Below are 27,597 nucleotides of genomic sequence, written 5' to 3' on the forward strand. Positions count from 1 at the left end.
GAGTGAGTGAGTGAGTGAGTGAGTGTGAGTGAATGAGAGTGAGTGAGTGAGTGAGTAAATGAGAGTGAGTGAGTGAGTGAGTGAGTGAGTGAGTGAGTGAGTGAGTGAGTGAGTGAGTGAGTGAGTGAGTGAGTGAGAGTGAGTGAGTGAGTGAGTGAGTGAGTGAGTGAGTGAGTGAGTGTGAGTGAGTGAGTGAGTGAGTGTGAGTGAGTGAGTGAGTGAGTGAGTGAGTGAGTGAGTGAGTGAGTGAGTGAGTGAGTGAGTGAGTGAGTGAGTGAGTGTGTGAGTGAGTGAGTGAGTGAGTGTGAGTGAGTGAGTGAGTGAGTGAGTGAATGAGAGTGAGTGAGTGAGTGAGTGTGAGTGAGTGAATGAGAGTGAGTGAGTGAGTGAGTGAGTGAGTGTGAGTGAGTGAGTGAGTGAGTGAGTGAGTGAGTGAGTGAGTGAGTGAGTGAGTGAGTGAGTGAGTGAGTGAGCGTGTGAGTCGCTATTAGCGACCTACAGAATGTTTACCCCGAGGGACTTTTTATCATCGCCGGAGATTTCCCGAATTTAGAGAGCTCCCTAAATTCCATCTACATGTGGACTTTGCTACGAGAGGTGAAAACACGCTGGATCTTGTTTACACAAACATTCCCGGCGCGTACCATGCGGAGCCCCGCCCCCACCTCGGCTACTCAGACCACATCACTGTTATGCTAATTCCAGCATACAGACCACTCGTCAGACGCTCAAAACCGGTTCTGAAGCAGGTGAAAACCTGGCCAGCAGGAGCCACCTCTGCTCTTCTGGACTGCTTTGAGTGCACTGACTGGAACATCTTCAGGGAGACTGCAACCAACGGCGACTCCGTCAACTTGGAGGAGTACATGTCAGCAGTGACCAGTTACATCAGCAAGTGCATTGATGACGTGACCGTCTCCAAGACCATCACTACATGCTCCAACCAGAAGCCGTGGATTACTGCTAATGTGCGTGCTCTGCTGGGGACTAGGGACCTAGCCTTCAGAACAGGGGACAGGGTGGCCCTAAGAACAGCAAGGGCCAAACTGTCCCGTGCCATCAGAGAGGCAAAGCGTGCACACGCCCAGACAATCCACAGCCACTTCCAGGACAGCGGAGACACCCGGCGCACGTTGCAGGGCATACAGGTGATCACAAACTACAAGACAGCTTCACCTGCTTGTGATAGCGACGCCTCCCTCCCAGACATGTTGAACGAGTTCTATGCTCGGTTCGAGGTACAGAACAACGTAACGAGAAGGAAGACCATCCCTCGTCCCGACGACCAGGTACTCTGACTTTCCACGGACAACGTGAGGAGAACTCTATGCAGACTTAACCCACGGAAGGCTGCTGGACCAGACAACATTCCTGGCAGGGTGCTCAGAGAATGTGCAGAACAGCTAGCGGATGTCTTTACGGACATCTTCAACATTTCCCTGAGCAGCGCCGTTGTTCCTACGTGCCTCAAAACTACCACCATCGTTCCTGTACCAAAGAAGTCTACAGTGTCCTGTCTCAATGACTATCTTCCCGTTGCACTCACACCCATAGTTATGAAGTGCTTCAAGAAGCTCGTCATGAGGCACATCAAGACCCAGCTACCACCCTCACTGGACCCCCTACAGTTCGCGTATCGTCCAAACCGCTCCACAGACGATGCCATTACCACAGCCCTCCACTTAACCTCACCCATCTGGACAATAAAGACACTTATGTACGAATGCTGTTCATAGACTTTAGTTCAGCATTCAATACAATCATCCCTCAGCACCTGATTGGGAAGCTGAGCCTGCTGGGACTAAACACCTCCCTCTGCAACTGGATGCTGGACTTCCTGACTGGGAGACCTCAGTCAGTCCGGATCAGGAACTGCATCTCCAGCACCACCACAGTGAACACTGGAGCTCCTCAAGGCTGCGTGCTCAGTCCACTGCTGTTCACTCTGCTGACTCACGACTGTGCAGCAATGCACAGATCGTATCATATTATTAAGTTTGCCGATGGTGGGTCTCATCAACAAGAACGACGAGTCAGCATACAGGGATGAATTTATGTCTACAATCAGTAGTGAGACATAAACAGTGTGTACTTTTGTTCTTCTTCAAAATTAGATCAAATAATAAATGTGGTAAAAGCTGCTAAAATCTAAAAAAAAAAAGTTGCTTAAATTGTCATTTAAAATTGCAGCTTTTTTAAAGCAACCACTCATATGAACCCACACAAAACAGGATGTATATGTGTATAAATATATTATGTAGTAATATTTACTGCTGATGCTTTATGATAGTGACACTGCGTAAAGGCTCACGCCGGAAAAGATGTCATGCTGTTTTTTGTAATTTCTAAATATAACTCGTTGAAATTGCTGCTAGCAAAAGGCGGAACTGAAGTCCGTAAGTTTTGATTTTTCTCCGTGTTGAGAGGAGGAGAAGAGAGAAGAAGCTTTTGTCCTGCTTTCTGCTTTCTCTCAACACAAACAAGGGATTTATTATTAAAAATGGCGAGCAAAGGTAAACAGAATATTTACTGACATTGTAGTAATGTATCGATTTTATTTTATAGAAGCTACTTAATAATAATAATAATAATAATAATTATTATTATTATTATTATTATTATTATTATTAGTTTTTAATTATTTATATTTATTATTATTTTTAATGTTCATTTATTTTTATTATTTATTATTATTTTTTTTATTTATTAGCATAGTAATAATAAAATAATAATACTAATTATTATTATTGTTATTATTATTATTATTATTATTATTATTATTATTATTATTATTATTATTAACTCAACCGGGCTCTCTGTCTTCATCTGTTCTGTTTGTTTGTTTGTTGTTGTTGTTGTGTCTGTACGTTTTGGTTGATATTTTACGACACAAAAGTCTAATAATACAAAACGTTTTTCCATCAGTTTATTTTTTACGTTCTACAACTAAGCAAGTTACAGTAAGTGTGAAATAAAGACAAGGCCATTATTTGTTAAAGTTCCATGGATGTGTAAAGTATAATACTTTTAGATAAAATATATATTTTTTTATATAAAACTTTTTTATATTTTTTATATGAATATATTTTTAGTTTTGTTCATCTTTAGTTGCTACTTCCTGGTCAGGGTTTCTGTGTGGGTGGTGGGAATACACGACCTGTGCGCGAATCTGTGCGTGGGCATGTGCGTGTGCGTGTGTGTGTGTGTGCGTGTGTGTGTGTGTGTGTGTGTGTGTGTGCGTGTGTGTGTGTGTGTGTATGACCCTATGTGTGTGCATGGTGCCTTGTGACTCATGGTGTGTCCCTAAGTCATGCTCAGTGTCATTCTCTGTCTCCACTGTGATCCTGGACAGTATAAAGAATTGACACTGAAGCTGAATGAATAAACACATGAATGCCTAAATGTAGCACAGATTGAGACTTTGTCAGTTCATTAACCTGAGCAAAAACTGAACTACTATATGGGCCTGCCCAGGTATTTGACTCAGAGAGTGTTATTGAGTAAACATTACTTCACTTTATGCACTAATATGTGTTCTGTTGAAACAGATCCAAACGGATCCTTCTCCTAAATCCTCCTCCGAATTAGTTGTGACTGTTTTTCCCATCTTCCCTTTAGAGCAGTCGCCGGTGTTGGCTGAATGCGCGCTCCAGCTCCGTACACTTGGAGATCTGCTGAACTGGAAATACATGCTGCTGGAGTTTCTGGTGAGAACTTTACAATCAGCTAGCGACGATCCGGCCGGCACGACGTAAAACCCCAACAGGAAACTCTTTAAGAAGCTTCTAATCTCTTGAGGTCACCTGAGACCTGAGAAGACATGGCTGCACATTTACATCACATGACACATTTACATCACATGACATGGCTTCACATCAGATAAATAAATTCATTATCTTACTCATCGCTAGTATTCGTTTGAGCCGAGAAAAGGATGTACACGGTCACGTGGGGTCCTGAGACAACATCTAAAACACACTGGAAGGTTTTGCTTATTCAGAGCCGAGTCGTCTGGAAATCCTGTGTATATTTAACACCTCTAACCTATCCAGATTTTCTTTTGTCAGGATTTTAATAGCTTCTAAACAACCACCTTTAAACACAAGCACCTGCTTTTATGACAGAAAAAATACGGAAATTAGAAAATACGGACTGAAGAAGCAAACTGGGCTTTAATTACTTTTCTAACTGAATTATAGCATGTGAGCAGATGTCAAGGATCTAATCAGATATCTATCTGATATTAGAATCTAATCAGAGACTAGCACATCCATTACAGGACACACACGCACGCGCACACACACACACACACACACACACACATACGCACACACACACACGCACACGCACACAGAAACACATACGCACACACACACACACACACACGCACACAGATACACATACGCGCACACACGCACACACGCACACACACACACACACAATCCAGCCGGCGCGACGTAAAACCCGAACAGGAAACTCTTTAAGAAGCTTCTAATCTCTTGGGGTCACCTGAGGCCTGAGCAGACATTTTCTGCATCCATCACAAAAATAGAGGGGGAAAAAATCCTGACCTATTATAAATGTTAACATGATGCAAAGTCGTCCCAAATAAAATAATGCATGGGAAACGGCTTTGGCGTGTTAGTTACAGTGCACTATGTAACAAGCTATTGTAAACAAGCTAACGTTAACTAGATACTGTAAGTAATATTTTAATCGCTAATAAAGCAGATTCATGGAAAATTACATCGGTAATCAGCATTTTTGCCGCAACTAATTTATGAATGAGTCTGAAGAGAATCGCTTTATTTAAAGTGAATAAATGACAGTTTACAGACACAACGCTTGTTTTCACAACACCTCTTTTTCCACACACGAAAACGGTCTGCGAAACAACTGTCAAAAATACGTCATCACGTTCACAGGCATTACCATCCGAGGGAAGATGAATCTTCCAAATTCGGACATGTTTAAGGGTCAGTTATCACTAATAACAGAGAGGAGTAATATTACAGAGATAGGTTAACTATAGTAAGTAAGATTAGCTCTCAGAGTAAGGTTACATTAGGTGCTTAAAGAATACAGCTGTTTAGGAGGTCATCACTGCAGTCTGTAGCGTGATTTCGTGGAATCGATTAATCTTCCGTCGGATAGTAATGCCTGTGAACGTGTTGACGTATTTTTGACAGTTATTCCGCAGACAGTTTTCGTGTGTGGAGAAAAAAATGTTTTCATGTGTGAAAAAGAGGTGTTGTGAAAAGCGTTGTGTGTGTAAACTGTCATAGTCGTACATTTTGGAGTTGTATTTGAACAAACACACAAAATCTCGTATCTGTAAACTGTCGTGGCCGTAAATTTTGGGATCCAACTCCGCAAAATTAAAATTTACACACAAATGCTTTGAATTACGTACGATTATTATTGACAGTGTTTTTATTCCATACACTTCACAGCTGCGAGCACATGTGGTAAAGGAAATCTAGGCATGTTTAAGGTGTGAGGAAAAGAGATTTGTGTGTTTAATGTCACGGCTGTAATGCACTGGTTTTTGAAAAGAATTGCACATTCTGTCTGGAAAATATGCACATGAATAAATACGTCTTTTTTAATTGTCTCTGAGTTTGTGAGTGTGAGAGTTAATATCAATTGCTCAGGTGTATAAAAATATAAGAGCGTATGCTGGAAATGAAATGTAACATGATGTGTTTAGATGATCTGACACAATTTTAGCGGAACTGGCAACCATATGGCAGACAACACGGTCCTGAAAGTGAGTGAGAAATTCTTACTGATGTGTCATAAGAATTCAGTAACAGCTACGAATATCAGCTTCCTGTATCATTATTACATAAAGCACATCATGCGAAAACTGCTGATTCACATTGTCTGGTAGTTTCCGCTGTCAGAAGCTCAACAAATTCCTCTTTTTGTTTCCTCCACAATCTATACAGTACTGAGACATAAACAGTGTGTACTTTTGTTCTTTTTTGGGGGGGGGGAAATTCAATATCTCAGCTTTTTTTTTTTAAAGCATCCACATGAATAAATACGTCTTTTTTAAATTGTCTCTGAGAGTGTGAGTGTGTGACTGAATGAGTGAATGTGAGTGAATGAGAGAGAGAGAGTGTGTGTGTGTGTGTGAGAGTGAGTGATTGTGAATGAGAGTGTGTGTGTGAATGAGTGATTGTGAATGAGAGTGTGTGTGTGTGTGTGAGAGTTGATTGTGAATGAGTGTGAGTGATTGTGAATGAGTCAGTAAGCGTGTGAGTGTGTGTGTGAGCGAGTGAGAAAAGTCCCCAACTCTGCATACAGAGCAGAATTAGAACAATATCCCCTTCTGTTAAAGATCCAAAAACGTTTCCTATATAAAATATATTTCCTCTCGCAGTCTAAGAGGAAAAACAGACATTTTTCAGAAATACTAGTTTCATAAGAGCTACATATTAAGCACCACTGTGGAGTGCAGCATGACAAAGACATTCAATAATCTTTTCCAATATAACAACACTACTACTACTACTAATAATAATAGTAATAATAATAATAATAATAATAATAATAATAATATTATTAATAAAGCCCGAATTCTCAACAATTGGTAAAAGTATTTTAATTGTGAATAAATGGAAGTAACAATACAAGTATACAGTACAGTACATGGACTGTAGTGTAACATGGACAAGAGTATAAATAAATCCCAGAGTAAATGGACCATGTAATCAAACACAACACTAAAGTGAACAGAATAAGAAAAGATTTACTCGACTGGCTTCATTAACACAGAAAGACTTCACACGCAGGCTCACACACATGATCTCAGTGTTCTGGATGTTACTTGAAAATCATTCACTTTTTGACCCTAGCAAGGCATCAAAGGCTGTTGGAAATAAAGACGTGTTTTTAAAACCATGGGATTTAAAACTCATAATGTGGGATGTGGTAGCCTAGTGTTTAAGGTGCTGGACCACCATTTGGAAGGTTGTGCTACAACAGGCTACAACTGTTGGGCCCCTGAGCAAGGCCCTTAACCCTCAATTGCTCAGTAGTATAAAAATATAAGAGCGTATGCTGGAAATGAAATGTAACATGATGTGTTTAGATGATGTGACATAATTTTAGTGGAACTGGCAACCATATGGCAGACAACACGGTCCTGAAAGTGTGAGAAATTCTTACTGATGTGTCATAAAGATTCAGTAATAACCACGAATATCAGCTTCCTGTATCATTATTACATAAAGCACATCATGCGAAAACTGCTGATTCACGTTGTCTGGTAGTTCCCGCTATCAGAAGCTCACCAAACTCTTTTTTCTTTTCATCTTTTCTTTAAATCCTAACAGTGAAACTGTTCATAAGAGATATTTTTCTGTTTCCTCCACAATCTATACAGTACTGAGACATAAACAGTGTGTACTTTTGTTCTTCTTACAACTTAGATCAAATAATAAACGTGGTAAAAGCTGCTAAAATCTAAATAAAAGTTGCTTAAATTGTAATTTAAAATCTCAGCTTTTTTTAAAGCAACCACTCATATGAACCCAAACAAAACAGGTTGTATATGTGTATAAATAAATAGAACTGCTGATGCCGAGGTCTTTATGATAGTGTCCATGTGACACAAGACGTCACGAAGCAATCCTGCACCTTATCCATGGTGCTACGCGATCTAAAGTCCGTTCTCTGAAGAAGGAATATAGCAGAAAGGAAGCAGTTTTATCATCCCAGGTATCATCGACGGACAGCAAGGTGTGAGACAGTCGCCTTCCATTTGACAGACAGTCCTCACTGAAGATTTTTTTTCCTCTTTTTTTTGTGATGGATGCAGAAAATGTGCAGCCATGTCTTCTCAGGCCTCAGGTGACCTCAAGAGATTAGAAGCTTCTTAAAGAGTTTCCTGTTGGGGTTTTACGTCGTGCCGGCCGGATCGTCGCTAGCTGATTGTAAAGTTCTCACCAGAAACTCCAGCAGCATGTATTTCCAGTTCAGCAGATCTCCAAGTGTACGGAGCTGGAGCGCGCATTCAGCCAACACCGGCGACTGCTCTAAAGGGAAGATGGGAAAAACAGTCACAACTAATTCGGAGAAGGATTTAGGAGAAAGATCCGTTTGGATCTGTTTCAACAGAACACATATTAGTGCATAAAGTGAAGTAATGTTTACTCAATAACACTCTCTGAGTCAAATACCTGGTCAGGCCCATATAGTAGTATTCTCAATCTGTGCTACATTTAGGCATTTGTTAAAACAGAACATGTCCATACATGTGTTTATTCATTCAGCTTCATTGTAAATTCTTTATAATGTCAGTAATCACAATAAAGACAGAGAACACTGAGCATGACTTAGGGACACACCACGAGTCACAAGGCACCACACATAGGGTCACACACACACACACACACACACACACACACACACACACACACACACACACACACACACGCACAGGTTCACACACACTCACTATTTGTTTGTGTTCATATTCAAACATGCATACATACACACGTACGCACAGGTTCACACAAGTTCACACACAGGTTCACACATAGGGGCAATAGAGTGAAATATTTCCTTTAACCCATTCCTATTACTAGAAAACGAAAAGGTCAATTAAAAGGATTAAGTGTGTGTGTGTATTCCCACCTCCCACACAGAAACCTTGACCAGGAAGTAGTTACTAAAGATGAACAAAAATAAATATATGTTCATATAAAAGTTTTATATAATATATATATATATATATATATATATATTATCTAAAAGTATCTATAGACAACTTTACACATCCATGGAACTTTAACAAATAAAGGCCTTGTCTTTGTTTCACACTTACTGTAACTTGCTTAGTTGTGGAAAGTAAAAAAGAAACTGATGATGTCATAAAATATCAACCAAAACGTACAGACACAACAACAACAAACAAACAAACAAACAAACAACAACAACAACTAACAGAAGAGATGAACAGAAAAACTAACAGAAGAGATGAAGACAGAAACTAACAGAAGAGACGAAGACAGAGAGCCCGGTTGAGTTACTAATAATAAAAATAAAAATAAATAATAATATTTAAAATAATATTACTACTACTGGTACTAATAATAATATAATAATGATGATGATGATGACTATTATTATTATTATTTTATATTATTATTTATTTTTAGTATAATTATTTAATGATGATGATGATGATCATCATCATTAAATAATAATAATAATAATAATAATAATAATAATAATAATAATAAATAATTAACAACTTATAATAATACTAGCTTCTATAAAATAAAATCTATACATTACTACAATGTCAGTAAATATTCTGTTTACCTTTGCTCGCCATTTTTAATAATAAATCCCTTGTTTGTGTTGAGAGAAAGCAGAAAGCAGGACAAAAGCTTCTCCTCCTTCTCCTCTTCTTCTCTCTTCTCCTCTCTTCTCTCTTCTCCTCCTCTCAACACGGAGAAAAATCAAAACTTACGGACTTCAGTTCCGCCTTTTGCTAGCAGCAATTTCAACGAGTTATATTTAGAAATGACCAAAAGCAGCATTTTAAACATTTCCACAATAAAACATCTAGTGCACTACATAGGGTGCATAAACAATGGGTTTAAGCCCTACGTAGTGAACGTGAAAAGAGAGTGTACATCTTTTCCGGCGTGAGCCTTTACTCAGTGACGTGGACGGCCGACATGTTTGTGAGAGGATTTCCCCCTCCTGCGTCAACAGATACGAAGCTGCACACAGTTTCGCTATTTGTTTTCCAGTATAATTACATTTCCTCATCTTGATGGTAAAACGGGGTTTTTATGGTTCACACGGTCCTGATCCTGATTAACAAAAGGGTTTAAAAACAGCTAGAAAGACAACATGGAGATTGAAGTGAAGTTAAATAAAAGCATGATTAAAAATCTCCCTGAACGCCTTGTATTCACATTTATAACTAATATTACATCTTGTCTACTAGATTATTTTAGAATAAAGTGCCGAAATGACTTCAGTTTACTTGGTTAGTTTATTTGGTTTTCTTTCACACTTTTGGTTAACTATATTTCCCTCAATGCATTTCGACTGAAGCTGTAGAGATAAATGTTCACATGTTTGCACATGGTCGTGATCATCACTGTGTTGTGATCATCTTATTTCTGTGTATGTTGCTAATGGATACTTGAATTTCATCTAGGATCAATAAACTATCTATCTATCTATCTAGCTATCTATCTATCTGTCTGTCTATCTATCTGTCTGTCTATCTATCTATCTGTCTGTCTGTCTGTATATCTATATCTGTCTGTCTGCTGTCCGTCCATCCGTCTATCTATCTGTCTGTCTGTCTATCTATTTATCTATCTATCTATCTATCTATCTATCTATCTATCTGTCTCTATATATCTATATCTGTCTGTCTGCTGTCCGTCCATCCGTCTGTCCGTCCGTCTATCTATCTATCTATCTATCTATCTATCTATCTATCTATCTATCTATCTACCTGTCTGTCTGTCTGTCTGTCTGTCTGTCTATCTGTATATCTATATCTGTCTGTCTGCTGTCTGTCCAACTGTCTGTCTGTCTGTCTATCTATCTATCTATCTATCTATCTATCTATCTATCTATCTATCTATCTATCTATCTATCTATTCTGAGTTCAGCAAGTGACATCAAATCACCAAGGCTGCTAACTGCATGATCACTACAAAGACAACAAAGCGACACACCGTACCATTAAATGAATTATAATGTATGCTTTAGTTCAATCGACATACAGACCTGTGTTCGTTAAAACTAGAAAACTGATTATACAATTACTAGCAGACTAGCTCTTAGGCAGCAAAAGACAACAAACAACAAACATCCGTGATTTTTTTTCCACTTTGTACCTTGAGATCACAGAGATCAACAGTGCCATAATTCCAACTTCAGGTGTCAATTGGATACAGCCTTATCTTTTGAATGTATGTCTATCTAAAGAGAGTGATGCATTTATGGCATTTGGCAGACAGCTAATGTCAAGTAAGTCAGCTTATTCAGAGCAACTTACATTTATCTCATTTACACAGCTGAGCAGTTGAGGTTTAAGGGCCCAGTAGTGGTAGTTGGTGGACCTGGGATTCAAACTCCCAACCAATCAGTAATCCAACACCATAACCACTAGGCTTCCACATCCCACACAGTGTGTTAATCTTTTAGTGAGTCCAGCTCTTTTAACTCCTCATCTATACACTCTGTTCTAAATAATCAGCTCCAGATCTTCAACTTTCATGCTAATACCAGCATCAGTGCCATCATCCTTATCATCTCGTAAATCTCTAACCTGCCGGGACAAGCCCGAAATCAGCAGCATGGAAACCTCAATAAATAAACAAATACATCACTAACCAACAAATTCTCATGACAATCACTAAACACATTACGACTCATTAAATATAAACATATCTAATGGATTCTTTCTTTAACAATTTGAGATGAAAATGTGTTCTAAAGGAATGAATATAGCATTTGAATAAGATTAGGTCTAAAAAAAAATTCAAATATTTTCCATCATTAAAAGCTATGTATGCTGTTATCTAGACAATGTTCTTATCTCCTGTTGTTGCTCCTGTAGATACATGAATTTTACACTCTGTCCTGAACATGTCCATGTCCATGAGCAGGTTGTTTTGTTGTTGTGTGTTTATATGAAAATCATGTGGTCTGTTCCCATGCAGATGCTTATTAGGACAGCGTGTAAAGGTTATCAGAACTTTGTGTTCCATCAGATTAACATTTCTCCAATGGGATATCTTGTCAAAAGGTTCCTGATGTCACCGAAGTTCATACCATAAACTTAGAGACATAACACATACTTAGAGGGAAAAGAAAAACTCTATTTGAAAGCAACACTTTAAAATCTGATTTCTGGCTGATTTAACTCATTTGCCTATTATCCAAATTACATCTTGTATCATATCAAATGTTAGGCTACGTTATGACATTTTGAGGGCAAGTGTAGAGAAGTCAGGTTATAATGGAATACACAAATAAATTGTATAGCGCTTTTAACAACGGACATTGTATCGGAGCGGCTTTACAGAATATAAAAATGTAGAACAAAAATGTCAAGGTTTAATATTAGACTTATATTTGAATGAATATTGATATTTATATTTATCCATAATTAGTCGCCTGAGGTGACGGTGTCAATAAAAAAACAGTTGTCAGTAGTCTGTAGCTTGATGGATTGTTTTAGATGCATGGGAGCTGAACCATCTAGAGCCTTTAAAGTAAGAAGCAATAGTTTGTAATTAAATCAAAACTTAAAATAAATAAATTTAGGGTTAAATGATCATATATTATTTACTTGATAAGAACTCTGGTGACTGCATTTTGGACTATCTGTAGCCTACTTATTAAAGATGCAGGACCACCTAGTAATGCAATACAATAGTTCAGTCTGGGGGTCATGAATGCATGAACTAGCTTCTCAGAAGCAGATACAGATCTTTCTTAGCTGGGAAATATTTCTAAGGTGAAATAAGGAAGTTTTATAATATGGGAGATATGATTTCCAATAAACAAATTAATTATATAACACCCAGGTATTTTTCTGTAGAACTAGTAGTAAGAGAACTTCCCTTTAAATGCAAGTTGAAATGCAAGAGCTTCTGTGTACAGGTTTTTGGTCTGATGAGTAATATCTTAGTCATATCACTTTACAGGTCTAAAGTTACAGTGTTAAATTAACGAATGAATCAATTACAGATGAATTAATGAGTAATGTTTAGGTTACTCATACAATGTGCTAAGACATTACATTTCAGTTTAATACTCATTTCTGTTTACAAATACGAAAACGTTTGCATTATCAAAAATGATTGTAAAATACTGTGCAGTAGTGGTGTGACGTGGGCTTTGTTTTTGTTTTGTTTTTTATTTCTGAGATGCGGTGCTTGTTTTTTTTACATTGATTTACAGGTACAAGCTCAGACTCGACTCTTTATTCGACTCTTGACTCTTTTCAACAGGTCTTTGTGCAAACCGTGGCTTGATCCCAAATCACCCCGTTCTGTTTGTATAAGTGCACTACATAGGGCGTGTACCTAGTACACTATTCTGCCTAACGAGCCGCCATTTTGGATTCATTTGTGGCTTCACAAAGACGCCGCAGTTTCACCGAGAGATCTTCCGTTCGACGCGACTGACTGTGTAACTCGGAATTATTCTATTTAGCGCGTGAGTATGTGCAACGTGTCGTGTAAACCGAATAGAGGACCGATGTGGTTAACGATATACTTTAAATATAAATAAGACGGATTAGCCGTCGTTTTTCCTGCAGACTATGTGTCTCATAGAACAACGCGGGGAAGATTAGCCAATCAGAACGTGCAGTCTAATCCGGGTATCACAACCTAACAGGGGCGGTATTGCGCATGTGCATACTTCTTACCAATTATTAACTAGAATTATAATAACTAGCGCGTATTTGTTAACTAGCCGTCTGCTTAAAGCGATTTCTCATGTAGTCTTTGTAAAAGTAAAGGATATCGTTAAAGAGCACAATGAGTGAATGGATAAAATTAGCTAGCTTGCTAGTTTAGCTACATGCTAATGCTAACGGCTAACTAGGCCGAGGTGGAGGTGTTGATGGGTCGCGTGCGTGTTTTTTTATGTTTGGATTAGCAAAAACGTAAATAGTTTTTGAAAACGGAATGCCTACGAAATATCGATAAATTACGAAATTTGTAGTGAATTTGAAACAGTGACGTCGGTTAATTAATTTAACTAAGTGTGACGTAAACGGGTGGCGGCTCTTGTGCGCATGCGCGTTCTTGAGTTTCTTGTGGTTTCACTTCATTTTGCAAGTGATGAACAAGAGCTAATTTCTTTTGCCTGATTTCACCTGATAACAGACTTTTCATACTTTACAAATAACAACCTGCAGAAGCACAACAGGCGTGTTTTTGGTTCTGATGAGAACTGTTTGTATTTAGGTCATAATTTAGTTATTTTGCTATGCAGGTTCACATGGTGATCCATTCTGAGATGTTATAAATGATTCATTACACTGATAATGTATTGCCGTATTATTTATACGATTCTTTGGTGTTTGCTTTGGTACAGGATGTGTATAAATACGTTACATTCTGTCTTTAGGATGCCTAAATCAAAGGAAGTGCTTTCTTCAACATCCAGCAGTGACTCAGACAGTGAAGCTGACACAAAGGTAAAGAAATTATAACCAGGAGCCTGAGACAAGAAGCCTTCGAGCTTAAACGTCTCACGATTGTTAACGGTTTACTTTGTCTCACCAGCCTAAACGGAAGAAGCAGATGACAGAGAAACCAGCAAAGAAACAGAAGAGTGGAGAGTCATCAAAGACATCCGGTGCATCAAAAAGCGGGGGAGGCAGCAGCAATAAAAAAGATAACATGTTCCAGGTCAGGAGTTGTGACGGATAATGTATTCCAGTACATAATCACGTGAACTGTGTTGTGGTGTTCTGTAGGACTTGGCCACTCGGTTTGAATGGAAACTTGTAGGATGCTAAATTAATTATATTATGCCTGGACAGTTCAATAGGCCAGACTCCCAGGATTATGGAGTATTGTGTCCAGGATTATTTGTCTATTTCAACATTTATTAGTAATGTTGCCTGGCAAGCAAGTAGGTTTAACATCCAGGAAAAAAGTTACTATTGGGTTTTTTCATTTAGTATGTAGCTATGTTTAAACTTAGAACTTCACTGTAATGCAAAACATAACTATTTCACCGGCTTCCAGTATCTTCTTGCATTACTTTACCACTTGCATTAGCCTAGTTAATTCGGTGACCAAAACACAGTATCCGGCAGCACAAGGGAGCTCCTGTCGGTTATCTAACTCCTTTTCTTAAAATTACTGAGGATTTTCTGTTTTACTTTTGTGTATGTCTTTTCTAAGATAGGGAAGATGAGGTATGTGAGTGTGCGAGAGTTCAAAGGGAAAGTCCTCATCGATATCCGTGAGTACTGGATGGACCAGGAAGGAGAAATGAAACCGGGAAAGAAAGGTAAGAAAGGCCCTGCCTTTGTTACGTTTGAGTTAGCACTGATTAAGCTAAGCTACAGCAAAGTACAGCAAAGACTGAAACTACAGCAAAGACTGTAGTGTCATGATGTCAAATGAATGTGCCCAAAGTTCTCAGATCCATACAAGAGAGAATTTAAATGTAACAGCAGCAAGGCTTTGGCTATAAGAAGCCTTTGTTATTGTCACATACATTACAGCACACTGGAATTATTTTTTTCACATTTTCCAGCTTTAGAAGTCAGACATTGTTCAGCACTCTGGAGCAGTGAGGGTTAAGGGCTTTGCTCATGGGCCCAACATTGGCAGCTTAGCAGCACTGGAGCTTAAGCCCCTGAGTTTCTGTTCAATGGCCCTCTTGATTTTACATTTCTTTCACGTAAAATAAAAAGCACAAACTCACAAGTTGACACTAATGATGCAACAGTCTGAATGAAGAAGCATTTATTTTATATTAGGCAAGGAAAGGCAAGTTTATTTGTATAGCACATTTCATACACAGAGGTCATTCAAAGTGCTTTACATAGAAATTAGAAAACAGTTTATATAGAAATTAGAAAACACGAGATTATTATTAAATTTTTCCTAAAATCAAATTTACTAAAAAAATGTTTCATCAAATCCTGTTGGTAGCAACATCTTTATCAAAATGACATTTTGTACAAGATACCGTTTGGGTTAGTTTCACAAAGGAGCTCATAATGGTGTCGAGGTAGTGCAGAATCTTCGGTACTTTCAATTACTTTTGCTCAAAATTTGCTTTCTGTTTACTTGCAGTTTTAAATCACATTCAAGCTTCATCGAGGCTTAAATGATATTAAACCTTCCTTACTAAAGGCATGTATGTTTCCTGGAGCTTTAAAGTACCTGGAAACTTAAAGCATTCAAATGTGCACTGTTTTATTTTTGAATAGGTAAATAGTATGAAAATCCGAATGACGTGCATTCCAGAGCCCTGCTACTTACACAGTATCGGTCACGAAAAACAAAAATGTGATCACAACCATAACATGGAATATGGAGCTTAAAAACCATCATTCTCAATCTTTCTAACTGAATATATATATAATATAATATGAATATAAAACAAGCTTGGTTAGGGGATAAAATGTGTATATTGTAATTTGAATCATTTCTTTTAAAACATGGTCTGTTCTGATAAATGTCCTGATTTGCTCCCATCTTAGGGATTTCTCTGAACCCTGAGCAGTGGAACCAGCTGAAAGAGCAGATCGACGATATCGACGATGCCTTGAGGAGAATATAAAAGCAGCCCACGAGGAGACCACCAACCCGTCTGCTTCTTTCCTCCGACTGGATTTCTCTGAGGTTTTATAAGTCAGATTAACGGTCTCTTATTGTGGAATATCCAGTTTAGATTTAGTGTGACAATTGTTGTATTTTTCTATTTCTTTGTGTTTTTATTCTACTGACAAAGCAACTGAGTTGGTACGCATTGTCCTGGGTGGGTATGGGTTTAACTTGTGCTTCTTCTTCTTCTTTTTTTTTTTTTTTACAATAAAGACGATGGGAAAACAAAAACATTGTGTGAATGGATTTATTAATAAATAGTTTCACAGCAATAATTAAACCTTCTGTAGCAACAGATTTTTTTTTATAGGTGTGAATCTTTGCTGCATAATAGGTTGTGGGATTGAGATTATTTTAACCACAAGATGGCACAATAGTCCAGAGAATTTCAGGTTCACGGGGTGTATCTTAATTCGAGCTGTACTTCCATATATGGTGAACTGGCTCGATTTTATTATAATGGTCTTAAGAAGTAAAACAGTATTGTGTTGCTATAGGAAATGAATCAATGATGTGGACGGAGAATTGCCTCAGACTTAACATGTATGTGTAGATATAAATAGATATGTCGCACTATAAACCTCAAGTGCTCACTTTCATAACACACTTACACAAACCCTGCAAAATGAAAACATTAAAGGCATTGAAATCTGTTCTTGTGAACGTTATTGGGTCACACGATCTAAACAACCTCCGTTTTGCTTTCTTGTAAAATACACATGGAAATGTGGACATGTATCTGGTAAACACATCCAGTAGTGAAGTGGGAATAAACCCTGAATGGGATGTTATACTATTGCAGGGCCAGATTGGACAATTTAAAGACTTTTTCAAGACTTGGTGATTTCAGAGAGCAGGTTGAGTTACAAACAATTAGTAATCGCCGTTGTTCCAAACAACCAATCACTAATTACTATTGCTCTTAGCGACCAATCATTGCTTAAAATTGTTCCAACTGACCAATCACTAATCGGTATTGCGCCCAGCGACCAATCGTTGAGTTCAAATGGTTTCAAACAACCAATCACTAATTACTATTGCTCCCAGCGACCAATCACTGCATAAAATTGTTCCAAAGGACCAATCACTAACCAGTATTGCGCACAGCGACCAATCGTTGATTAAAATTGTTCCAAACAACCAATCAATAATCACTACTGTTCGACCCAACCGCTCATAATAATAAAGGTTATTATTAGTTATTTAATCTGTAACTATTTTCTTGATCCATTTTCATATAAATGTTATAATAGCTCAAATACCTTCAGAACACCGCCCTCAGCTAACGTGTAAGCCAATATACAATTTACTCTCTGACATTGGTGAATATTTCCGGGTGTTGTAACTACTTTCCTCTAAAAGGATTCATCAACACTGTAAACACACACACACACACACACACACACACACACACACACTCCTTCTTAACACATTGAGTACTTTGGTGCAAATTCACCAAAACAGCTGGAAAGAAACCGGGCCGCTGTGCAGAAAACCGGCATGAGGTCTTGTCCGGAATTGTGAGCTGTATGTAAATTTTAAGTGCACACCCGGAAGTAGGAACTTCTTGTTGGATTGAGACGCGGCCGCTGTTTCCTCTGCGGCTTAATAACAGTGTGAAAGTCATCAGCGGTTTACTTTAGTCTCAGACCATAACCATGAGAGAGCTGCACTTTAAAGACAACTTCTGGGTAAGAAACGCTTTAATACAATAAGATAAATTAGAAAAATATCTCTCCTGACATTCACATGGTGTGTAGGTTGAGCTTTGGGCTTTGTATTTTTTTTAGTTGCATTAACTTAACTTCTTGTGGCGACTTCCTTAAATTCAATTATAGCGTTTTTTCCCAGAGAGTCAATGACAAGTGAAATTTACATGATGTTTTTCCTTATCAGCAAATGTTGCCACGTATCTTTATGGAGCTTTGACTTTATATCAGACTTTATAAATCCAAAACTCAGTCATCTTTACTCAGACACACAGTGTGTGAATTTAGATCATTATTTAGCAGTGATGATTTATTATTATTATTATTATTATTATTATTATTATTATTATTATTATTATTATTATTATTATGTTGTTGTTGTTGTTGTTGTTGTTGTTTATCCTAACCATTGTCCAGTACCTTGTGTCCTTTCTAGACTGGGTATTTAGATTCTTCTTCTTCTTCTTCTTCTTCTTCTTCTTATTATTATTATTATTATTATTAATAATAATAATAATAATAATAATAATAATAATAATAATAATAATAATATTATTATTATGTTGTTGTTGTTGTTTTTGTTTATTCTAACCATTGTCCAGTACCTTGTGTCCTGGCTAGACTGTGTATTTAGATTCTTCTTCTTATTATTATTATTATTATGTTGTTGTTGTTTGTTCTAACCAGTGTCCAGTACCTCGTGTCTTCTCTAGACTGGTCACTTTGTTTTTCTTACTTTCTAAACTCTCTCTTTTTTCACCTACCGTATGCTGTTTTTTTTTTTGGCTCTGGGCTATCATTATGTCTGGGTGGAGAAATGACAGGATTTGCCAGATACTTCTCTGGATAATGATAGTCGGAAAGCTGGAGGTAGAAGTCAAATATTCAGCCTCAGAGTGAGAACTGTTTATTTAATATTGTAATGCTCGGTGTTATAAATGTGTCTGTCTGGATAGTTCACATAGTTTCTCTGTTTACTTTAGGATTATACTGTGATCACTTTCAGTGTTTTTATATTTAATGTAGACTGTGATGAGATATTTAAAATCTTTTTTTTTTGTTTGTTTTTTCATTGTTGCATTGATTAAATTTAGGACCTGATTATTCAAAGCATGGCCTTAAATAAGTTGGCTTCTTTAAGTGTTTTAATGCTTTGACACATCTTCTGACTTCCTCTCTTCACTTCCCCTTCAGTTAATGTCATTTTAACACTCTTCACGTCCTGTTACTTTATCGGTTTAAGTAAAGCTTTTAGTTAAAGAAGCAAGGCAACATTATTTTACACTTAAATGTAATGCCATACAGTCTGGTGCAATTAGTCTTTTCTCTAAATAAAAAAAACAAACACCAAAACATCATGTGACCGGATGAAGTTATTTGGTGGTTCCAGTGTTTGGAGCAGTGAGTTCGAGGGCATCAACACGTCATCATTCACGGTAATGTTTGTTGGAAACTTGAGAGAATGTGACAGAAACCTACACAAACAGGAGGAGAAGATGCGAAACCCCACGTACCGTAGACAGCAACACCGTCCCAGGGTCAACCTGGAGATCGTAAATGAAACATTAGATACATTAATTTAGTGTTTTTTTAAACCACCAGCTACATTTTCTTGTTCTTGATGCTGAAGTGATGTAACGCTAGTCATTTGTACTAATGAGTCATTAAAGGGGGATGTGGTTGCTTAGTGGTCAAGGTGTTGGGCCACCGAACAGAATGTTCTGAGTTTGCATTCAAGCTCCACCAAGCATCTGCTGCTGGGCCCCTGAGCATGGCCCTTAATGCTTACTTGTATAAAATGAGATAAAATGTAAGTCACGAGTCTGGGTAAGTACTTGCATTAATGTAAATTAGAGGAAGCCATTAACGATGGCTCGTATGGCAAAAGCACAATATAGCAACACAGAGCTAGTAAATAACATGCATGTGGTGGTGCTAGATGGAACCCTTTAACATTAAGACATTCTGATATTGACTAATACTTTAAATTTGTATCTGACAAGTTTAAATGTCGAAGTTAACTCCTGGGCCCCTGAGCAAGGCCCTTAACCCTCAATGGCTCAGCTGTAAGTCGCTCTGGATAAGGATGTCGTAAATGTAAATGCCAGATGCCGTAAATGTAAAATTAGATCTTCATCAGAATGTAAGTAGTTCTTTATGTAAAGAATAAAACATGATGATACCATAGTTAACTCCAAGGTATATCATTTTATCCATATAAGGATTATCCATATAAGGATAATCATTTTTATAAGTAGGAAAAATGATTATCGTTATATTTCCATGATGGTAACATTAAATGTCGTGGACCATCCGAGTTACAAATCTTTTTGTAACTTATGTTATAGCAGCAGCTATAAACAGTGCTGACCTTCAGTCCAGTATAATGGACTATAATGGCAGTATAATGACTGTATGATCCAGTATGCTATCTGCTGCATTACATTATAGTGCTGTAGATGTTTAAGAACGAGCTGCTTTTAGTCGGCTCGTTCCGTCGTGCAGCGGCGTGTTCTGTAAGATCGTCAGGTGTTTGTATCCACGCCATCGCACGCCAACTGCACGTTTCTAAAAAAAAGACTCATGAGCAGTTTCACGTGCTCAGAATAACAGCCCTATTTTCAGCTTGCTGACGATGAAATCTTTGTCTAATCCAAGTGAAGTTTAAAGAGTTTATTTAGATTAAAAGACGATTTCTCAAGCCATGTGTGGAACACGGAATCCTTCAGTTTACGCTTCAGGTTTACTGAACAGGAGCTAATAAGTAAAGGTCGTGGGTTAATAAGTATAATATTTGCTTCTTTGTGGGGATTGAAGCAAAATGCAAATCTTATATCTTTCCTTTTTTTGTTTGTTTGTTTCTTTCTTTCTTTCTTGTGCACTCTTTCTTTCTTTCTTTCTTGTGCATTCTTTCTTTCTTTCTTTCTTGTGCATTCTTTCTTTCTTTCTTCTTTCTTTCTTGTGCAATTTTTCTTTCTTTCTTTCTTTCTTTCTTTCTTTCTTTCTTTCTTTCTTTCTTTCTTTCTTTCTTTTTCTTTCTTTCTTGTGCACTCTTTCTTTCTTTCTTTCTTTCTTTCTTTCTTTCTTTCTTTCTTTCTTTCTTTCTTTCTTTCTTTCTTTCTTTCTTGGGGATTTATGTGAAAATTGTGCTTGAATATATTACTTGAGTAAATGCGCTTAAGTTCTACATTCCAGTGAGTTTGTACTTATTAGTGATATTCAGTTCATCTGGTTGACGGTGTGAAGCCGTGAAAACACACTGATCTGTCTATAGCACCTACAGGGAAGCTGCTGATTTCTGGTATTTTAGCTGTGACCAGGATTTATTTTGGTCAGCTAATCAGATGAGAGCGTGTGTCATGTATACTGATAAGTCTAAAACACAAACACAATCTGAAATACAGATGGTGTGAAAATGCTCAGGAGTTGCTGTTGTGATACACGGGAGTGTGTAATAATTTTCCTGGTGGGGTTTGGGGTGTGGTTTGGATTCATTCAGCATCTTAAAGGGAATTACATTTCTTCTGTCTGATCTCCTTTAATCCATGACGAAATCTCGTCTCCAGTGACTCCGCCCTCTTAATGGTCATCATGCTCAATTGATTTTAGAGCCCGTGTGTTAAACCGAGTTCTCCGTCATCATCATCATCGTCGTCGTCATTGAAACACTAACAATGGAACATCTCCTGGAAGAACGTTCTTTCTCACTTTTCCACAGACAATTAGATTTAATGCCAAAGAGTTTAATTTGTCACCTGTCTGTGTAAATAAAGAGAGGATTGTCATGATGAAGCTTCGGGAAGGTGTTGAAGCGTTGCTCTGCTCGATGTGGCACATCCGCAAGGTCCATTTGCATTTCTTTCCGTTCTGCTGATGTGTATAGAGGTGATAAAAGGTACAAATTTGCATCAGATGATTTTAGCAGCAGTGCGTTCATGCTGAAGAGATCTCCAGATCTCTAACTGCACTCTCTAATGTGTACCATTTATTGTTTTTTTTAAATGAACTGAAAAGTTACGACTTTGAGGGGAAACAGTTACATCTATATCCTCGACTCGATTTGCGTATGTTTATTTCCATTCACAGCGGCTCGGACTGTAATTCTGTAAATCACCAGTTTAAACTGTCCGCTAACAATAAACAGTTTTTACACATTTTCAGCTATTTAAGTAAAGATGCGTTTATTACTCTAACGTTTAGGGAAAGAGTCTGTGGCGTCTGTAGTGTGTCAGCAATCAGCTATAAAACCTTTCAGTTCAGTGCCGTGAAATACAGTTTGTTCTTTCTTTCTTTATTAATTGTGTACTTTTCTTTTATTCTTTCTTTCTTTTTCTTTCTTTCTTAATTGTGCATTTTTCTTTCTTCCTTCCTTTCTTTCTTTCTTTTATTCTGTCTTTCTTTCTTTCTTTTTTGGGGAAGTCGTGGCCTAATGGTTAGAGAGTCTGACTCCTAACCCGAAGGTTGTGGGTTCGAGTCTCGGGCCGCCACGACTGCGGTGCCCTTGAACAAAAAATTCAGTGTGAAAGTAAAAATTTTCTCCCAACAGAACGGCGAGCTGACCAGCACAGCGGGCTATGACACCATCCTCCAGCACCTCAATGACGGCAAGAGGACATGCAAGGAGATCGAAGACTTCATGAAGGCCAGGTGTGTTTAAATATGGCAGGGTAAATGTTTTCAACATGATATGTGACCGTGTTCTACAGATCACAGAGGAAGGAAGTGTAAATAACTCACTAACAGACACTGAGCGGGTTTAAAAGCCCAATATTGACTAACATAAAGAAGTGAAATGAACTGAGATCTTCCGTTATATAGCTCATTTCTCACTTCCTGTAGATGCTGTTTTTTTTCTTTAGTCGTGGTTTAGCTCGGTGTCTGCAAATATTAGCTGGACCTTCTGTGGCCTCGTCTTTCTGCCATTTTCTGTTCTGTACTGTAGCTTTCTGCTGTTATGTTAATCTCAGGACCTTCGCTCACTTCAGCTGAACAAACCTTCCAGTAATGTTTGTAAACGACACAGGAACATGATCACATGCATTTCTACTGCATTTCTACTGCATATTCTTTCTTTCTTTCTTTCTTGTGCACTTTTTCTTTCTTTCTTTCTTTCTTTCTTGGGGATTTATGTGAAAATTGTGCTTGAATATATTACTTGAGTAAATGCGCTTAAGTTCTACATTCCAGTGAGTTTGTACTTATTAGTGATATTCGGTTCATCTGGTTGACGGTGTGAAGCCACTCTGATGTCCTCATTATTTCTTTCACACATGTACTCCTGGATTTATTTAGAACACAGTCTTGTGGTCTGGATATCTGAAGCGATCACTGCTGGTTTTAAAGAAGTAGCTCAGTAGCCACTTTATCGCTGCTTTATTGAGTGGGTAAAATGCAGAACTGTCTTGGTGTAATCTAACTCTAAAATGTGAAGTGCCTTAGCAACGTTTTGAAAGACAACTGAAAAAATCCTGAATGCTGGAATTCATCTCCTGACCAGAGCTGATTTGGTTAAAGGTTTATAACATTATATAAACAATATAACTTTAAATACTGGCAACATCTTTATCTTCCATGTTTGGTGTAATTTCAGAGCTGCAATTGAGGAGAAATATGCAAAGGAGTTGCTGGGTTTGTCCAAGAAAGTGTGTGGCCATAACGAAATGAAGTAAGGAATAAACTACACTTTCTCATCTTTCCATCTTTAGTAACACCATTTCTGCCACAGCACAGAGCCGCACTGCTCCATACACTGCCTTCCTCTAGCTGCACACATCAGATTTAACACTGATGCTTCCAACAAAGCCAAAAACAGACCATTGCCCACTTATCTCAAAGCATTTATGACACACAACAATCCTCAATCAGATTCTTCTTCAGTTCCTGCCGCCAATCCTCTCCAGATCCTTCATCAGTTCCTCTCCAGATAATTTCCCTGATCCTTCTTCGGAACTTCTACCAGATCCTCCCTCAGATCCTCTCTCAGATCCTCTCTCAGATCCTCCCTCAGATCCTCTCTCAGATCCTCCCTCAGATCCTCCCTCAGATCCTCCCTCAGATCCTCTCTCAGATCCTCTCTCAGATCCTCTCTCAGATCCTCTCTCATATCCTCCCTCGGATCCTCCCGCAGATCCTCCCGCAGGTCCTTCCTCAGATCCTCTCTCAGATCCTCCCTCAGATCCTCCCTCAGATCCTCTCTCAGATCCTCCCGCAGATCCTCCCACAGATCCTCCCTCAGATCCTCCCTCAGATCCTTAGCACGTAAAATCACAGAAATGCAGTATTTACCACATCTGTAGTCGGCATGGTGTTGTCCAGCAGAGATTCAGTCGATAGCGAGTTTTTAGGGGACGAGGCCGAGTCAAAATCGAGTCGAAATTAGAGCAAATCAGTCTTGAGACTGAAAAGCATCAAGTTCTTCATGCAGGCTAAGGCTCGATGAAACTAGTTGAAGCATCATGCATATGATGAGACTGTTTGTTTTCTAGAAGAAGGAATTACTTTAAACATTATTGGTCGAAAGCAAAACCTTACATAGTGAGACTGAAAGCACAAGTGCCAGGAAGTCAAAAACAAGTCCAGCTCTAAAACAAATCTCTTGAGGGTTCATAAGGATTTGACTGTACGTCATTCCCCATGCAAGATCACATTGTACATCACTGTAGCGTTTAAGAGATGATTTAGATCCTTTTGCACAGTCGAGATGGTCACTCGTGCATGAATGAGCAGATTAAAGGGGATTGTTCCAATACGACTTCCTCTGTCCATTTCCTCTCGGTTAGATATCCATCTAACCATCTTTAGCTCAGTAGACGAGCCTCATTACCATAATGCATTCAAGACATTATAATACTATCAGTAGAGGTGATGGGACTTTATATTTCTCTTATTTTTTATTGTGGAGTTGCACCTTAATTTGTAAAGTTAGGACTTTGCTGTAAACCTGTCAATTCGGCGTCTTCTGATACATTCAGTTAAATTGATTCCTTTGTTTTCAAATTCTTGGTAGCATTTATTTTATTTATAATATGATTCTAATTGAAAACCAGATCACTCAGTGTATGTGACAGATAGATTTGACATCAAATCTGATGATTCATAATGATACACGTTCACTGGATTGACACATCAACTGACACTCTGGAATTTCTTGCCTATTTTTAGCACTCTGAAGCGATCACTCGATGTTTTCAAACTGCGTAAGTAAGAAGCTGTGAAAATTGTGAAACTTAATAAAATAAAAGTCTTTGATAGTCTTACCTTGTGATGAAAATGTGTGTATGTGTGTGTATGTGTGTGTGTGTGTGTGTGTGTGTGTGTGTGTGTGTGTGTGTGTGTGTGTGTGTGTGTGTGCGCATGTTATAGAAACAGAACAGGTGAGTATGTCTCACTTGCATCTGGCTCAGGCCATGAGGGATGAAGCCAAGAAGTTAGAGGAGTTTAGAGAAAAACAGAAAGATGCAAGAAAGAAGGTAAAGCTAAAATCTCACACACACACAATCATACACTCACACACGCACACACACACACACACACACACACACACACACACACACACACACACTCAATCATACATTCACACACACACACGCACACACAAACACACACACACACACACACACACACACAATCATACACTCACACACGCACACACACACGCACACACGCACACACACACACACACACACACACTCAATCATACACACACAATCATACACTCACACTCACACACACACACACACACACACTTCAGTCATAAAGGTGAAGGAAGGAAAGTAGGGAAGGAAGGAAAGAAGAAAAGTAGGGAAAGGAAGGAAAACAGGGGAAAAAGAAAGGGAAGGAAAGTATGGAAGGAAGGAAGGAAGGAAAGTATTGAGTGGAAGGAAGGAATGACGGGAGGGGAAGGAAATAAGGGAGGGAAGGGAGAGACCCTTAACCCTCAGTTGCTCAGTTGTATAAGTGATATAAATGTAAGTCACTCTGGACGTCTGCCAAATGCCATATATGTAAAATAAATAAATAAATAAATTTCAATTTAACACAGTTTAACAAGATGGTGTTCAGTGACACTAAGAAGCTAAGCTTTGATAAAATATATGGACACGTAAATGCAGGTCTGTGTTTGTGTGTTTGCAGGTGGAGCAGCAGATGGATGTGCTGCACAAACAGAAAGGGACACAGTACAAGAAAACCATGGAGGTAAATGTTTCCCTTTGTTTATTCACTGGACAGGGTGGAGCTGTGGCGCTAGTGTATCAAATCAGGAAATGTTAAGAATATAAAGAAGACCTTTGGTCTGCTGGGGAAAAAAAGCAAGTCATGTGAGTGTGTATGAACAATGCACAAAGCTTGTGTTGTGTGGTTTTTCTATATTATCACTCTGAGGCTTTTAATTGGCTCCCGGTGATCAATAATGTGAGAAGAACAGGAATGTAGAAGAAGAAATCAGGAGGCTTCTATGATGTGAATGAAATACCATGTGTTTGGAAATTTCAGTATACACTGGGACATATAGAGAATATGTTATGTTATATATATCAAGAAAAAGTGCGCTTGACAATTTATTCACTCTAAAAAAAGTAGCCGTTTTATTATTATTAATTTTATTGATAGTTTTTTCCCCCTCATTTAAAGCATTGACCAAAATGTCCTCATCTTTAAGCTTGAAGTTTGAAAAGCATCTAAAAAAAAAGTTGAATAATATTATAGAAAATTTAATATAAAAAGTAATTATATAAAATCTCATCATAAGAAATATTCTGTAAATTTCTCGATATTTACTGGATTAGGTAGCGTTTTTTTGTCTTTCACAGCTATTATGTTAGATGTAAATATTAGTATTAAAATGATATATAAATATATAAAGTCACAGGGGGTTGCAAGCCAGTGATTTCTGTGTCGGTCCCAATCCGGATAAATAGAGAGGTTACATCAGGACGGGCGTCCGGCATAAAACGTGGCAAATCTAAACACGCAAATCGTCAGTGGGAATTCCATACCGGATTGATCGAAGCCCGGGTTAACAACGATCGCCACCTGAAGGGTGCCGGGGGAATTGGGGCTAATGTTGGTCGAGGAATAAGAGGAGGAGGAAGAGTTTGTAGGCAGAGAGAGAAAGGCAGGATTATAGGTCTGAGAATAGGGACTTTTAAAGTTGGTACAGTGACAGGGAAAGGTAGAGAGCTGACAGACATGATTGAGAGAAGGAAGGTAGATATACTGTGTGTGTGCAGGAGACCAGGTGGAAGGGGAGGAAAGTACATACTATTAGAGGGGAATACAAACTGTTTTATTATTATTGTGTGGATAGGAAGAGAAATGGGGTAAGGAAACAATGGGAGGGATGTGCAACAGATAAGGGTGATTAAAGATGAAGATGGAAAGTGCTGACAGGTGAGGAGAGTGTGCAGAGAAGATGGAAGGAATGTTTTGAGGAGCTAATGAATGAGGAAAGTGAGAGGGAAAGATGGGAGGAAGACATGAATATCGTAGACTAAGAAATAGCAAAGATTAGAAAAGAGGAGGTGAGGAAG

General features: G+C 38.2%; 3 protein-coding genes and 1 long non-coding RNA gene across 9 annotated transcripts in view; 3 read left to right on the forward strand and 1 right to left on the reverse strand.

Annotated features, from left to right (window-relative positions):
- The first annotated feature begins 2,362 nt into the window (after positions 1-2,362).
- Positions 2,363-4,556, forward strand: pmaip1 (phorbol-12-myristate-13-acetate-induced protein 1). 2 transcript variants are annotated; one of them, XR_007138774.1, is made up of 3 exons: positions 2,363-2,513; positions 3,619-3,830; positions 4,527-4,556. XR_007138774.1 is itself a non-coding variant. In XM_047804567.1 (2 exons), exons 1-2 carry the CDS (start codon positions 2,501-2,503, stop codon positions 3,753-3,755), a joined length of 150 nt encoding a protein of 49 aa, XP_047660523.1. In that variant the 5' UTR covers positions 2,363-2,500; the 3' UTR covers positions 3,756-3,900. The 2 variants fall into 2 exon arrangements, 1 of the variants encoding a protein (XP_047660523.1); XM_047804567.1 differs by lacking the exon at positions 4,527-4,556 and having other exon boundaries at positions 3,619-3,900.
- Positions 4,557-6,593: 2,037 nt separating this feature from the next.
- On the reverse strand, positions 6,594-10,097 carry LOC113661335. Its single transcript, XR_003445032.2, has 2 exons — positions 9,337-10,097; positions 6,594-8,045 (listed from the first exon to the last, which is right to left on the reverse strand). It is a non-coding gene; the product is annotated as an uncharacterized LOC113661335 (long non-coding RNA).
- A 2,965-nt stretch (positions 10,098-13,062) lies between these two features.
- Positions 13,063-16,589, forward strand: sub1a (SUB1 regulator of transcription a). 4 transcript variants are annotated; one of them, XM_027175410.2, is made up of 5 exons: positions 13,063-13,215; positions 14,137-14,206; positions 14,295-14,420; positions 14,922-15,030; positions 16,235-16,589. In XM_027175410.2, exons 2-5 carry the CDS (start codon positions 14,138-14,140, stop codon positions 16,312-16,314), a joined length of 384 nt encoding a protein of 127 aa, XP_027031211.1. In that variant the 5' UTR covers positions 13,063-13,215; position 14,137; the 3' UTR covers positions 16,315-16,589. The 4 variants fall into 4 exon arrangements, with proteins under 4 accessions (XP_027031211.1, XP_047660522.1, XP_047660521.1 ...); XM_047804566.1 differs by having other exon boundaries at positions 14,922-15,079; positions 15,110-16,311; XM_047804565.1 differs by lacking the exon at positions 13,063-13,215 and adding an exon at positions 13,468-13,635.
- Positions 16,590-17,802: 1,213 nt separating this feature from the next.
- Positions 17,803-27,597, forward strand: part of pstpip2 (proline-serine-threonine phosphatase interacting protein 2) — a 28,539-nt gene continuing 18,744 nt past the window's right edge. The window contains exons 1-6 of one of the 2 annotated variants that reach the window (XM_027175409.2): positions 17,803-18,049; positions 22,614-22,714; positions 23,658-23,732; positions 25,229-25,263; positions 25,430-25,440; positions 26,201-26,263. In XM_027175409.2, coding sequence (XP_027031210.1) covers positions 18,017-18,049; positions 22,614-22,714; positions 23,658-23,732; positions 25,229-25,263; positions 25,430-25,440; positions 26,201-26,263 — 318 coding nt within the window. In that variant the 5' untranslated portion in view covers positions 17,803-18,016. Of the gene's footprint in view, positions 18,050-22,613; positions 22,715-23,657; positions 23,733-25,228; positions 25,264-25,429; positions 25,537-26,200; positions 26,264-27,597 lie in introns of both variants that reach the window. The other variant, XM_027175408.2, reaches the window with a different exon arrangement.

This window comes from Tachysurus fulvidraco, chromosome 20 (assembly GCF_022655615.1).
Source record: "Tachysurus fulvidraco isolate hzauxx_2018 chromosome 20, HZAU_PFXX_2.0, whole genome shotgun sequence".
In the NCBI taxonomy this organism is placed as follows: domain Eukaryota; kingdom Metazoa; phylum Chordata; class Actinopteri; order Siluriformes; family Bagridae; genus Tachysurus; species Tachysurus fulvidraco.